Here is a 14,281-nt window from a genome sequence, read left to right as displayed (position 1 = left end):
CCCCTGGCTGGAGAGTTTAGAACCAGGGGTCACAGTCTCAGGATAAGGGGTCGGCCATTTAGGACTGAGATCAGGAGAAATTTCTTCACTCAGGGGGTGGTGAATCTTTGGAATTCTCCACCCCAAAGAGGTTGTATATTCAAGACTGAGATCAATAGATTCTTGGGCACTAAGGGAATAAGAACATAAGAACATAAGAAATAGGAGCAGGAGTACGCCAATCGGCCCCTCGAGCCTGCTCCGCCATTCAATAAGATCATGGCTGATCTGATCCTAACCGCCAATCTACTATCACAGAACCATCTCCTGAATCTAACAGAATTAGACACACGAAATAGGAGCAGGATCAGGCTACACGGCCCCTGGGCCCGCTCCGCTACCCACAGGGCCATGACCGATCCGAACCTAGACTCATGTCCAAATTCCTGCCCGCTCCCCGTAACCCTTAATTCCCTTTACTTCTAGGAAACTGTCTATTTCTGTTTTAAATTTATGTAATGATGTAGCTTCTACAGCTTTTTGGGGCAGCATATTCCATGGACCTACCACCCTCTGAGTGAAGTAGTTCCTCCTCATCTCAGTTTTGAAAGAGCAGCCCCTTATTCTAAGACTATGCCCCCTAGTTCTAGTTTCACCCATCATCAGGAACATCTTCCCCGCATCCACCCGATCCAACCCCTTCACAATCTTATATGTTTCAATAAGATCGCCTCTCATTCTTCTGAACTCCAATGAGTAGAGTCCCAATCTACTCAACCTCTCCTCATATGTCCATCCCCTCATCCCCGGGATTAACCGAGTGAACCTTCTTTGTACTGACTCGAGAGCAAGTATGTCCTTTCTTAAGTATGGACACCAAAACTGTACACAGTATTCCAGGTGCGGTCTCAAGGGATATGGGGATCGGGCGGGAAAGTGGAGTTGATGCAAAAGTTCAGCCATGATCTTACTGAATGGCGGAGCAGACTCGCGGGACCTACTCCTGCTCCTAATTCTTATGTAACTTCCCCAGAGGTAACAGAAACCCTGTCTAAATGCATAAACAGGGTGTGTGCCGTATTTCTGGAGAAGTTACGGATGTGGAGTGGGCGCAGCTCTGAGGAAATCCCAGCCAACACTTTAGTGTCAAGCATTGGTTACTCAGCTACTCATTTCCTGAGTGTCATTGTATTCATGCACGTTCACACAGTAAAGTATAAGCATTTCAAATATACACACTTACTTTCATAAAGCTGTTTCACAGGTTTCGTATTAGAATCAGAGGGAGCCCTAATGTAGTTTGGAAATATTTTTGGAAGTTTTCTGTAAAATAAAAACATTTTTCTTCATATATAGTTTATCACATATAAGAATAATAAGACACTTGTTGCTTAATATAAATAATGGCCCTGAATTTTCTCACTGCCCTGGAAAATTACATCATTCACCAGCAGAGGGCGCTGCCTGCTCCTTGGTAAGTTCATTTATGTATGAAAAATAAAGGCTCGGAGTTTGCAGTCCGAATGATGGTGAATTGGCAGCGTTCGGCGTCATTCCGCCTTTGAAACTGACCGCAACTGTGGGATTTGGTGCATGCGGAAACCCTGAAATGACAGTCTGTCATTCACAGCTCCGACACAGGCTGCGCTGTGGCCCCCACCCGCCACAGAGCCGGCAATCGGTGTAGTCACTCAAATCAGGGAAACTGACGAAAACTTTGGCTCTTCTGCAGTAACTACGCTGTTAAATTCCCCACCAAAAGTTAGACCCAAAGGGATTAGGTGTAACTGGGGTTGTAACAGCGCATTGACTGAAAAACTAATTAAAATTTTGTGCGGTGTGAAATTTATCCATTTTAAAAAATATTTAAAAATTTTAAGAAACATTGGGGGTCAAAATTTGCCTCCTTTGCGCCCGCCATTAGGGCGCTAATGGGAGGCGCAAAGCAACCCAACTTTTCCCCCTTAGAATTTTAAGAGCTTACTCACTTCCCTGTTTACTGTTTGTGAGAATTCTGCATTTTGATTGGCTGCTTAGACATCACAGCAGCTCGCACAAGGGGATCCCCACCGTACTCCGCTGATTTGAATTGAACGTCGGAAAACCCGAAGTTCTCAACACAGAGATTGCGAGATCCTTGTGCGAAGCTTACTTCGAGGCCAGGGGCGATCGCCTTCACTTCGCCGCTGGCCGTAAATTCCGGGCCATTGCATGTTCTGGAAAAAATTGTGTTTTTAAAGGCACAGCTAAGCAGCTCAGACCCCAGGAAACTTCAGTGCCTAAGTGGTTCAGCCTCCGTAAAGACTACGATCTTTATTACAGCACTTGGGGATGTCAAGTTGTGGGTTGAAGTCCCACTCAAGTGACTTGAGCATAAAATGTAGGCTGACACTCCAGTACACTACAGGAAACTCTTTGGTATCCGGCACCAACGGGACCGGCATGTTGCCGGTTGATCAAAAATTCCGGATGACGGAGAGGGTTATCTACCAAGGCTATTTTTAAACAAACAAAAATAAAAAAATCAAGAAATGTGCAGTATACAGTAATTTGGTACTCACCTACAGAATGTTGTGTTAAATGGATGGTGGAAGATGCTTGATTAAGTACAGTACTGCCAGTTGAGGGTAATGCAATGCAATGACTACCAGCAGCATGGGAGACACACAGTACCCCTGTAAAATGGCGGATCAGAAGAGACTACCGGCAGCATGGGAGAGTCAGACTCCTGTTACAGGGGTATTGAGGTGTTCCGACTTCCGACAGTGCCAAGAAGCCAAGTAGTGGCAGTTTGGAGAACTACCCCCACTGACTAGCTCGGCCACCGCGGGAGACTTGGACTCGGCAACATTGCCGGTTATTGAGGTGTTGTTTTCGGAGTGAGAATTTTGCTGGTTAAGAGAATTCCAGATGCCGTTTAAACGAGAGTTTCCTGTACTGAGGGAGAGCTGCACTGTCTGAAGTGGCATCTTTTGGATGAGTTGTTAAACCGAGGCTCCGCCTGCTCTCTCAGTTGGACGTAAAAGGTCACACAGCACTATTGTGAAGAAGAGCAGGGGAGTTCTCCCCAGTGTCTTGGCCAATATTTATCCCTTAACCAACATCACTGAAAAAAAAACAGATTACCTGGTCACTATCACATTGTTGTTTGTGGGATTTGCTGTGCGCAAATTGGCTACCGCATTTCTTACATTACCACAGTGACTACACTTCAAAAAAAGAACATCATTGGCTGTAAAGCGCTTTAGGACATCCGGAGGTTCTTTCAAGGGGAAGCTGCGGAGATTTTTTTTCTCAACCTTTGGTGTTTTATCCACCATGGGCATCTCCCAGCTTCATCTGAAGTGCCTCTTGCCAGAGCCATAAGCGGTTTCAGGCCAGCTTTGCTTATGGGACACCGTGACAAGGCAGCATCTCGTCAAAGGGCTGTGAATTTTTCACAGGAAGTCTTGGAAGGCCTCCTGGAAGAGGGAGCGTCAGTCTTGTCGGCTGGTGGGATGGGACCCTGGCACTCACTGCCAATATATTCTGCCAATTGGCCTTGCTTCCCTCGCCTCCATGCACTACTGATCCCCCTACTCCTCCATAAGGAAAACATAGAGAGGTATGCCCATGGGGAGCGTCGTACCTCCTCAGACACTTTCTGTATATTTTGGTGGCCGTGGAAGTGAGGGGTCATAAATGTAGGGGTGAGGTGAGACTGTAGCACTGTGGGGAGCGGAGATGGGGGTGGGGGGGAGAGGGGGTAGAGTGAAGTGCAAGTATCAGTGAAACAAAATTGTTGAAAATGAGTCTATGAAGCCAGAAATCACTCCCGCCCGAAACAGGTGACTGAGAGAGCAGCTGTGCCTAACTTATGGATCTAACTTAAGAACATAAGATCATAAGTAACAGGAGCAGGAGTAGGCCATTCGGCCCCTCGAGCCTGCTCCGCCATTCAATAAGATCATGGCTGATCTGATCTTGGCCTGAACGCCACTTTCCTGCCCGCTCCCCATAACCCTTGATTCCCCTGTTTTTCAAATATCTGTCTATCTCCGCCTTGAATATATTCAATGACCCAACCTCCACAGCTCTCTGGGGTAGAGAATTCCAAAGATTCACAACCCTCTGAGAGAAGAAATTCCTCCTCATCTCAGTTTTAAATGGGCGACCCCTTATCCTGAAACTATGCCCCCGAGTTCTAGATTCCCCCACGAGGGGAAACATCCTCTCTGCATCTACCCTGTCAAGGCCCCTCAGAATCTTATATGTTTCAATAAGATCACCTCTCATTCTTCTAAACTCCAATGAGTATAGGCCCAACCTGCTCAACCTTTCTTCATAAGACAACCCCTTCATCTCCGGAATCAACCTCGTGAACCTTCTCTGAAATGCCTCCAATGCAAGTATATCCCTCCTTAAATAAGGAGACCAAAACTGCACGCAGTACTCCAGATGTGGTCTCATGAACTCCCTGTACAGTTGTAGCAAGACTTCCCTACTTTTATACTTCATTCCCTTTGCAATAAAGGCCAACATTCCATTTGCCTTCCTAATTACTTGCTGTACCTGCATGCTAACTTTTTGTGTTTCATGTACGAGGACCCCCAGATCCCTCTGTACCTCAGCATTTTGTAATCTCTCTCCATTTAAATAATATTTTGCTTTTTTATTCTTCCTACCAAAGTGGATAACCTCACATTTTCCCACATTATTCTCCATCTGCCAAATTTTTGCCCATTCACTTAACCTATCTATATCCCTTTGCAAACTCTTTGGGGTCAATTTTCACTCAGGTGCAGAGAATTGTCGGGTTCCCTGAATTTGGTGTTTCCCACACGAATCTAAATGGGTGTGTGAGATTGATGCAATTTTAACTCAATTGGCCAAATGATTTCCAACGTGTGGGAACCCTTGGCAAATGAGTATTTCCAGGCAGAAAGTCGCATAATATGACGTCATCATTGCTGCTGCATTTAAGGTCCACAGCAAGCCTTACTTCTTCTGCAGGCTTCCAAGCTTTCCCCTTATGATGGCACAGGAGCCTGCAGGAACAATGGCCAGCAGGAGGGCAAGAGCTGCACCAAAATGTGATGAGGCATCACTGCAGGCATTGTCAGGGAGGAAGAGGCCTCCCAGTCAGACGAAGGCTGTGTGGCTACAGGTGGCAGGGGAAGTCAACTCCTTGGGGCTCACACAGCGCACCTGGATGCAGTGCAGGAAAAGATTTCATGACCTTCATCGCACTGGAAAAGTAAGTATGACGTTTCCATCACCCTCAATCTGATCCCCATTGACTTTCCTCACCAGCATTCAGCTTTAGCAATCTCTTCCTCCACATCCCACTTGACACTCACATCCATGCACCCTTAGCCATTCCCTCTGTCTCTATGCTCACATTCACATAACTATTCCACCATGCAGCCCTCACACTCCCTCTCACTCTGATGCTTTGAACACAACTGACAACACACAGGGAGGGCCCTTGGTCTTGCATCCTCACTCCATCTTTGTCTCCTTCTAAGTATCAATGCTATGCAATCTCTACACTCAATCCTTCATTCTCACTCAACCTCCACTTGCCTCCCTCATTGCAGGAAAAGAGAGCTCACAACAGGAGAGAGCGAGCCAGGACAGGAGGAGGGCTGCCCTCATTAACCCAGGGAGGAAGGTGTCCTGGAGATTGTCGGGGCTGATACAGATGTGGAAGTTGGGGAAGGACAGACAGGTGCATCCCCACAAGCTGGTGACAGAATCGTTTTCCATCTCTCTCATTGACATTGCATGAGTCGCTGATAATGATTCTGAAGCTACATCATATGCACTTATGATCATCTGCAAAATGCAATGTGCATGTAACCTTGGCATCACATCTCTAACTCTTTCCATTACTCCCCCACAGGACCATCGAGAGCCCCCATCCCCACTGTGCAGGAGGAAGAGCCTGAGATTCCAGACTCCTCAAAGGAATCTGCAACCTCTGAGGGCGCAGTGTCAGCAGAAATAAGCGCACCCAGCACCAGCGCAGACACTCACACCTCGGTGGGACCTTCGGGACATAGAGTAGAGTTGTCACCTGGTGTATCACAGCTCACAAGTGAGCATCAGCAGATTGTGGAGACAGGGACAGCAGTGGAGAGTCCTCGTCGGAGGGCGCAGGACTCTGCCAGCTCGGCTCAGCTGCATGTCGACCCTCTGTCTCTGGGTCCATCCATAAGATCAGAGGTGATGGAACTCCATGCACAGATGCAGGAGTCTCTGGCAGGTTTTGTCTCCAGGGTCGCTGCAAGTGTGGTGCGAATGGAGGCGTCCATAGCCACCATGAGCAGAGCCTTTGTGGAGTCAGTGGCGCATGAACGCATCAACACGGAAAGGATGGCTACCTACGTGGAAATGATTGCTGCCTCCGTGGTAAGGTTGGCTACCATAGAGGAGAGGAGGGCTATGGTAGAGGAGAGGAGGGCTATGGCTATGGAGGAGGTTAGTCGCCAGGGTATGGAAAACATGGTCATTGTTCAGAATAGAATGACATCTCTTGAGGAGCAATGGCCATCTATTGAACAGAGAAACCAGACCTTCATGGAAGTCCTTCTGAGTAGGACTGCCATTGCAGATACGGGTCCCCATGGTCCCCCTGATGTGCAGCAAGGTGCTCTCAAGTCACTTGCAGGCACTGAGGGGGACCGGACCCATGAGAGGGAGGTTGGTGGCAGACCACAAGGAAGTGGGGGCTCCTCTCCAAGCGCTCACACTTCCATGCCACTGCAGAGCCCTCGGTCAGAGCCCCACCGGAGTCCACACCCAAGTGAGATAGACGTCTTAACCCCTGCACAGCCGCAGGAGCAGCAGACTGCTGACGAGCCCTCACAGGCTCGCCATCCCAGAGGACACCCGCCAAAGGTGTCGAGACAGAAGCAGCAGGAAAGTGAGCAAGGGGCCTCCACATCTGCTGAAGCCACAGGGGAACCACTATGTAGGAGCACGCGTAAGAGGAAAATAAAGCACAAATAGTCACAAGGGTAGTCACTTGGGTGAAATGTTGTGTATATTGTAAAAATGCCCACAAGGGTAGTCACTTGGGTGAAATGTTGTGTATATTGTAAAAATGCCATCAGTTGGTTCTTGTCCATAAAAATTCTGATGGCAACTGTTGCAGTTCTGGCATGTGTCATTTTGCGAATGGGGCTTTCATATTGAGGGTTTAGGATTACTTGCAGTTGTCAGGATGCTCGTTTTCGCCCTTCTCCTCCTCCTCCTCCTCCTCCTCATGGGGTATGTGAGGAGCCACTTGGTCCTCAGGAATCTGCAAGCCATGACACTGTGCCATGTTGTGGAGTGCACAGCAAACCACGACGATTCTGGAGACCCTGGCTGCTGAGTACTGTAGGGCTCCACCTGATCTATCCAGGCATCTGAAGCACATCTTCAGCAAACCGATGGTTTGCTCGATAATGGATCTGGTGGAAATGTGGCTGGAGTTGTAGCGCTCCTCAGCTTCGTTGGCTGGCCTCCTCAATGACATCATTAGCCACGTCCTCAGGGGATAGCCCTTGTCTCCAAGTAGCCATCCGTGAAGTTCGTCTGGCGGCCTGAATATCGGAGGCACACTAGACTGGCGCAGTATGAAGGAGTCATGGCAACTGCCAGGGTACTTGGCACAAACATGCAAAATTTCCTTCTTGTGGTCGCACATCAGCTGAATGTTAAGGGAGTGGAAGCCCTTGCGGTTGACAAAAATACCTGGATTGCGATGGGGTGCCCTAAGTGCCACATGTGTGCAGTCAATGACGCCCTGCACCCTAGGAAAGTCTGCCAGATGAGCTAATCCAACTGCTCGCGCCGTCACACTTGCGTGATCCTTGGTGAAATGGATGTGATTGTGCGCAACGGCAAAGAGGGCATCAGTTACCTGCGTGATGCAAGTGTGTGCGGCCGCCTGGGAAATGCCGCTGATGTCTGCTGATGATCCCTGGAATGAGCCTGAGGCAAAAAAGTTGAGTGCGGTGGTGACTTTGATGGCCACTGGTAAGGAGTGTCCACCTGGTCCTCTGGGCAGCAGGTCTTGCTGTATCATTGCGCAGATGTCAGTCACTACCTGTCGCGAAAGTCGGAGCCGCATTTGGCACTGCTGCTCAGTCATGTTGAGGTAGCTGACCCTGTGTCTGTAGACCCTGGGCTAAAAATTCGGTCTCGCCACGCCAGGTCTTTAGTGCCCGAAATTTAGCGCTGGGCCGCATTCCCCTAGCGCCCGCCTGAAATTCAGTAGCGCCGCCCCAAGACGGCGGCGGGCGCTATCGCAGGGTTTGGCCGCCTCGTTTGGGGCGAAGAATGTCAGTTTCCGGCGCCCAGCTGCCGCTGCGGCAACCGATGCGGTGCGGCAGGCTGGGGTACTGCAGGCCTCCTCCTTCTCTTAAGGAGGAGCTGCCTGCAGCCGTGAGATCGCCGCTGGATTCCCCCGGCAAATGAGCCCGGCACCACGGAGAAGTGCCGGGCTCGCGGGAGTCACACACCAATGCTGCGGGGGGGTGGTGCAGGAGTCCGGGGAGGGAGCTGCGGGCAGGCGGCCGCCGGAAAAACGGCCGGCCGCCGCTCCACCTTTATGCGCCGGCCTTTCGGAGCTGCAAGGCACCGTTTTGCAAACGCTGTTTGCGGCCGCGATGGGCGAGGCGGCCGCAACTGAATTTGGCCATCGGGACGGTTTACCATTGGAACCGGGGCGCTGCGCACACCGATGACGTCATCGGTGCCGGTGCAGTGCTACCGGCTAACGCCGATGTTAGGGACGAACTCAATTTCGGGCGTAAAAAACTTCCGGCGCAACCCACTCTATAGCCAGTAAGTGGGCGCAAACGCAACTGAATTTCTAGGCCCCTGTTTGGTGGGTATCTCCTGCGCCGACAGGCTTCCATGCGCTGGCCCCTTCTGGCCTGTGCTGCCTCCGGTGGGTGAGCAGGAGCCTGTCGCTCCTGCTGCTGCTGCTGTTGCTGCTGTTGTTCCTGGTTCTGCTGCTGCCACGCCTGGTGCCAAGAAGGGAAGGAAAAAAAGGCCTCCTATGCTTCTGGTAGATGCCTCAGTTGAGGATGCGCTGAGTGAGGGTGGCGAGAGGGGTTTCCCAGGAGTTCACACTGGAGAAGTGTGTGAGGCTCCAACCTTCCACAGGTGTGGTTAAGCCTGGTAAAAGTTGCCCCAGGCCTGAAACAACAAGGTCCTGCCACCTGCAAATGATGACTGATCAAATCTCCTCTTTAATGGTGGACCCGCAGCTGATAGTCAGCAAGCCAATAGTGCTCACGCCAGGTTTCACAGGCATGATTCCCACCAGGCGTGTTTTACGTGGGGAAAGGGTTAAAATTGCAAGGGACAGTTAAAATGGCATTATAAAGGCCAATCAGTGCTGATTAAGGGCCTTAAAGACCAGTCCTGCCTGTTGGAGGTGGGACTGATTCGGGACCATCAGACACGCCTGGGTTAAAATGGCTAGGTGTCGGGAACCAAGCGGGGGGTCCCGACCCCCAGTTTTTGCGATTTTAACCCCCCGCATGCCTCAAAGCCCGCCTCATGGCTGAGTTAAAATCGACCCCTTTGTGTCCTCCTCACAACTTGCTTTCCCACCTATCTTTGTATTGTCAGCAAATTTGGCTACAGTACACTCGGTCCCTTCATCCAATTCACTAATATAGATTGTAAATAGTTGAGGCCCCAGCACTGAACCCTGTGGCACCCCACTAGTTACAGTTTGCCAACCTGAAAATGACCCATTTATCCCAACTCTGTTTTCTGTTCGTTAGCCAATCCTCTATCCATCCATGCTAATATATTACCCCCAACACCGTGAGCTCTTGTCTTGTGCAGTAACCTTTTATGTGGCACCTTATCGAATGCATTTTGGAAATCCAAATACACTACATCTACTGGTTCCCCTTTATCCACCCTGCTCGTTACATCCTCAAAGAACTTTAATAAATTTGTCAAACACGGTTTCCCTTTCGTAAAACCATGTTTACTCTGCTTGATTGTATTATGATTTTTTAAATGTCCTGTTACTACTCCCTTAATAATGGCCTATCGTTTCCTGCTTTCTGTCTCCCTCTTTTCTTGAATAGGGGCGTTACATTTGCGGTTTTCCAATCCGCTGGGACCTTTCCAGATTCTAGGGAATTTTGGAAGATTACAACCAATGTATCCTTTATCTCTGCAGCCACTTCTTTTAAGACCCTAGGATGCAGGCCATCAGGTCCAGGGGACTTGTCAGCCTCTCGTCCTATTAGTTTGCCTCGTACTTTTTCTCTAGTGAAAGTGATTGTTTTAAGTTCCTCCCTCCTTTTTGCCCACTGATTATCATCTATTATTGGGATGCTTTTTGTGTCTTCTAACCAGGAAGACAGATACAAAATACTTGTTCAAAGTCTCTGCCATTTCCTTGTTTCCCATTATTAATTCCCCAGTCTCATCCTCTAAGGGACCAATGTTTACTTTAGCTACTCTCTTCCTTTTTATATACTTGTAGAAGCTCTTACTGTCTGTTTTTATATTTCTTGCTAGTTTACTCTCATAATCTATTTACTCCCTCTTTATTATTTTTTTAGTCATCCTTTGCTGGCTTCCAAAAATTTCCCAATCTTCTGGCCTACCACTTCGTAACATTGTATGCCTTTTCTTTCAATTTGATACCATCCTTAACTTCCTTAGTTTGCCACGAATGGTTCATCCTTCTCGTAGAGTCTTTCTTTCTCACTGGAATATATCTTTGTTGAGAGTTATGAAACATCTCCTTAAAAGTCTGCCACTGCTTATCTACCGTCTTATCTTTTAATCGATTTTCCCAGTCCACTTCAGCCAACTCTGTCTTTATACCTTTGTAATTGCCTTTATTTAAGTTTAAAACACTAGGTTCAGACCCAAATTCTATCATGTTATGATCACTTTTCCCTAGAGGATCCTTTACTATGAGATCATTGATTAATCCTGTCTCATTACACATTACCAGATCTAAAATAACCTGTTCCCTGGTTGGTTCCACAATGTATTGTTCTAAGAAACCTTCCCGAATACACTCTATGAACCCGTCCTCAAGGCTACCTTTGCAATTTGATTTGTCCAGTCTATATGAAGATTAAAATCGCCCATGATTATTAAAGTACCTTTCTTGCAAGCCCCCATTATTTCTTGATTTATACTCTGTCCTACAGTGTAGCTACTGTTAGGGGGCCTGTAGACTTCTACCACCAGTGACTTCTTTCCCTTACTATTTCTTATCTCCACCCAAACTGAATCTATATCTTGATCTTCCAAGCCAAGATAATTTCTCACTACTGTACTGATCTCATCCTTTATTAACAGAGCTACCCCACCTCCTTTTCCTTTCTGCCTATCCTTCCGATATGTCAAATACCCCTGAATATTCAGTTCCCAGCCTTGGTTACCTTGCAACAACATCTCTGTAGTGGCAATCAGATCATACCCATTTATATCTATTTGTGCCATCAGTTCATCTATCTTGTTACAAATGCTGCGTGCATTCAGATAAAGAGCCTTTAATTTTGTCTTTTTACCATTTTCCCTACTCTGACTATATTTGCTGGTGCACTCTTATGCTTGTACGCTCTGTCCCTTCCTGTCACACTCTGGTTATCATTACCCCTATCACTACCCTGCACTATTGCCTTCTCCTTTCTATTTAACTTTCTAAATTTCCCCTCACCTGAACTATTTAGTTTAAAGCCCTATCTATTCAATTCACCAGGGCACTAGTCCCAGCATGGTTCAAGTGAAGCCCGTCCCAACAGAACAGCTCCCTCTTACCCCAGTACGGGTGCCAGTGCCCCATGAATCGAAACCCATTTCTCCCACACCAATCTTTGAGCCATGCATTCAACTCTCTGATCTTATTGACCCTATGCCAATTTGCTCGTGGCTCAGGTAGTAATCCAGAGATTATTACCTTTGTGGTTCTGCTTTTTAATTTAGCCTCTAGCTGCTCATACTCCCTCAGCAGAACCTCTTTCTTATTCTTACCTATGTCATTGGTACCTACATGGACCACGACAACTGGATCCTCCCCTCCGCACTCCAAGTTCCTCTCCAGCCCCGAGGAGATGTCCTTAACCCAGGCAACACAGCCTTCAGGTCTCACGCTCTCGGCTGCAGAGAACAGTATCTATCCCCCTAACTATACTGTCCCCTACCAGAGCTACATTCCTTTTTACTCCCCCAAATTGAATGGTCCCCTGTACCATGGTGCTGTGGTCAGTTTGCTCATCCTCTTGTCCACGCAGGCTGCAAGAACCTCGTATCTGTTGGACAAGTGCAAGGGCTGAGGCTCCTCCAATGCTACCTTCTGGATCCCCATACCTGCCTCACTCGTAGTCACACTCTCCTGTCCCTGACAACGGTCTAAATTTGAAGTATTTAACCTAAGGGGTGTGACAGCCTCCTGGAACAAAGAGTCCAGGTAATCCCCCCCCTCCCTTATGCATCGCAGCGTCCGAACCTCGGACTCCAGCTCATCAACTCTGAGCTGAAGTTCCTTGAGCTGGAGACACTTACTGCAGATGTGGTTGCTGTGGATCAGACTGGGGTCCACCAGCTCCCACATGCTACAGCTGCAACACATCACCTGCCTCTATTGTATTTTATTTAACGAATTAGGTTTTCAAGTTTTGAAATATCACTCAATTATCTATGTATAGTTTTTAATCTAAAATCACGGCTCTTAATTTAAACCAATGCCCTAGTTTAGGGAATATCTCTATCAGATCTTCTCTCAACCTTCTCTGCTCTAAGGAGAACAACCCCAGCTTCTCCAGTCTATCCATTTAACTGTAATTCCTCATAACTGAAGTCCTTCATCCCTGGAATCATTCTCGTAAATCTTTTCTGCACCCTCACTAAGGCCTTCACATCCATTCTAATGTGTGGTGCCCAGAATTGGACACAATACTCCAGTTGAGGCCGAACCAATGTTTTATAAAGGTTTATCATAACTTCCTTGCTTTTGTACTCTATGGGCTGGATTTTGTCAATGGGGAGCTTTTGGAGGCGGGACTCCCACTTTTTGGGTTGTAGTCCCGCCTCCATCGACTTGTGGCCAACCCACGCTATTTTCCCTTGATTGACCTTGTTAAGCCCGCCCAGCGGGCTCAGCAGGCCAATTAAGGGACACCTGGTTACTGGTGACGTCAGCGATTGACATTTCATCTGTCAAGAGCTTTTGACAGATGAAAAATCAGCGTTTGACAGCTCTGTGAAGCTGTCAAACACTGACAATCTGTCTTCTAACTTGAGCCCTTCTACTCAGACTCAGTTAGAGATCTCTCCAGACCAGAAAGCAGAGGCTGCAGCTTTTGACAGTTCAGCGGCCATTCTGCTTTCTGTGCCGGTGAGCTGAGGGACTCCCGAGAACTGAAGGGAGGAAGCCTGCAGGAGAAAGAAAAGGTAAGTAAAACTTATCAAAACACTTTACACTTACCTCACACACTTACCTCTGCACACATGCACCCATCACTCACCTGCACAACGGACATCTCGACCCCTCCAACCCCTTCAGACCGACGGTCCACCTCGCTAACTTGGCGTGGTTCGGAGCCATCGGATAGCCCACACTTCAAGGCTAAAAATAGGGATTAGGCAAAAAACTGCCTGTTAACTACCTGTTAACAGGCAGTTAATTGGCACTAATCCCCTTCCCGCCTCGGGGAGGTGGCTCCCAGCACAGGTCGGATACCCGCCTCCTGGGACATTGGCACGGAGGCGGGTTGGGGGTGGGATGGGTTCCTACCCCCCGATTCTGCAATTTTTCCACCACTCCCGCCTCCAAACCCGCCTCCTCGGGGCTTGGAAAATCGAGCCCTATGACTCTATTTATGAAGCTCAGGATTCCGTGTGTTTTTTTAACTGCTTTCTCAACCTGCCCTGCCACCTTCAATGATTTGTGCACATATACCCCCAGGTCTCTCTGTCCATGCACCCCCTTTAGGATTGTACCCTTTAGTTTATATTGCCTCTCCTTGTTCTTCCTACCAAAATGTATCACTTTGTACTTTTCTGTGTTAAATTTCCTCAGCACGTGTCCGCCCATTCCACCAGCCTGTCTATGTTCTCTTGAAGTCTATCACTATCCTCCTCACTGTTCACTATACTTCCAAGTTTAGTGTCATCTGCAAATTTTGAAATTGTGCCCTGTACACCCAAGTCCAAGTCATTAATATATATCAAGAGAAAAGCAGTGGTCTTAGTACCGAGCCCTGGGGAACACCACTGTGTACCTTCCTCCAGTCTGAAAAACAATTGTTCACCACTACTCTCTGTTTCCTGTCACTTA

At 48.1% G+C, this 14,281-nt stretch overlaps 1 protein-coding gene across 1 annotated transcript in view; it reads right to left on the bottom strand.

Annotated features, from left to right (window-relative positions):
* The window catches only part of piezo2b (piezo-type mechanosensitive ion channel component 2b), an 852,062-nt gene that overhangs the window by 20,416 nt on the left and 817,365 nt on the right, over positions 1 to 14,281 (bottom strand). The window contains exon 51 of the mRNA XM_085992353.1: positions 1,223 to 1,302. Within this exon, the coding sequence (XP_085848479.1) occupies positions 1,223 to 1,302 (80 nt within the window). The remainder of the gene's footprint in view (positions 1 to 1,222; positions 1,303 to 14,281) is intronic.

The sequence above is a fragment of the Somniosus microcephalus genome, chromosome 7 (genome assembly GCF_052327205.1).
Source record: "Somniosus microcephalus isolate GS21.2 chromosome 7, FLI_Smic_1.0, whole genome shotgun sequence".
Taxonomy (NCBI): domain Eukaryota; kingdom Metazoa; phylum Chordata; class Chondrichthyes; order Squaliformes; family Somniosidae; genus Somniosus; species Somniosus microcephalus.
The sequence above is the reverse complement of the archived record's forward strand: the minus strand, read 5'-3'. Positions and strand labels throughout refer to the sequence as shown.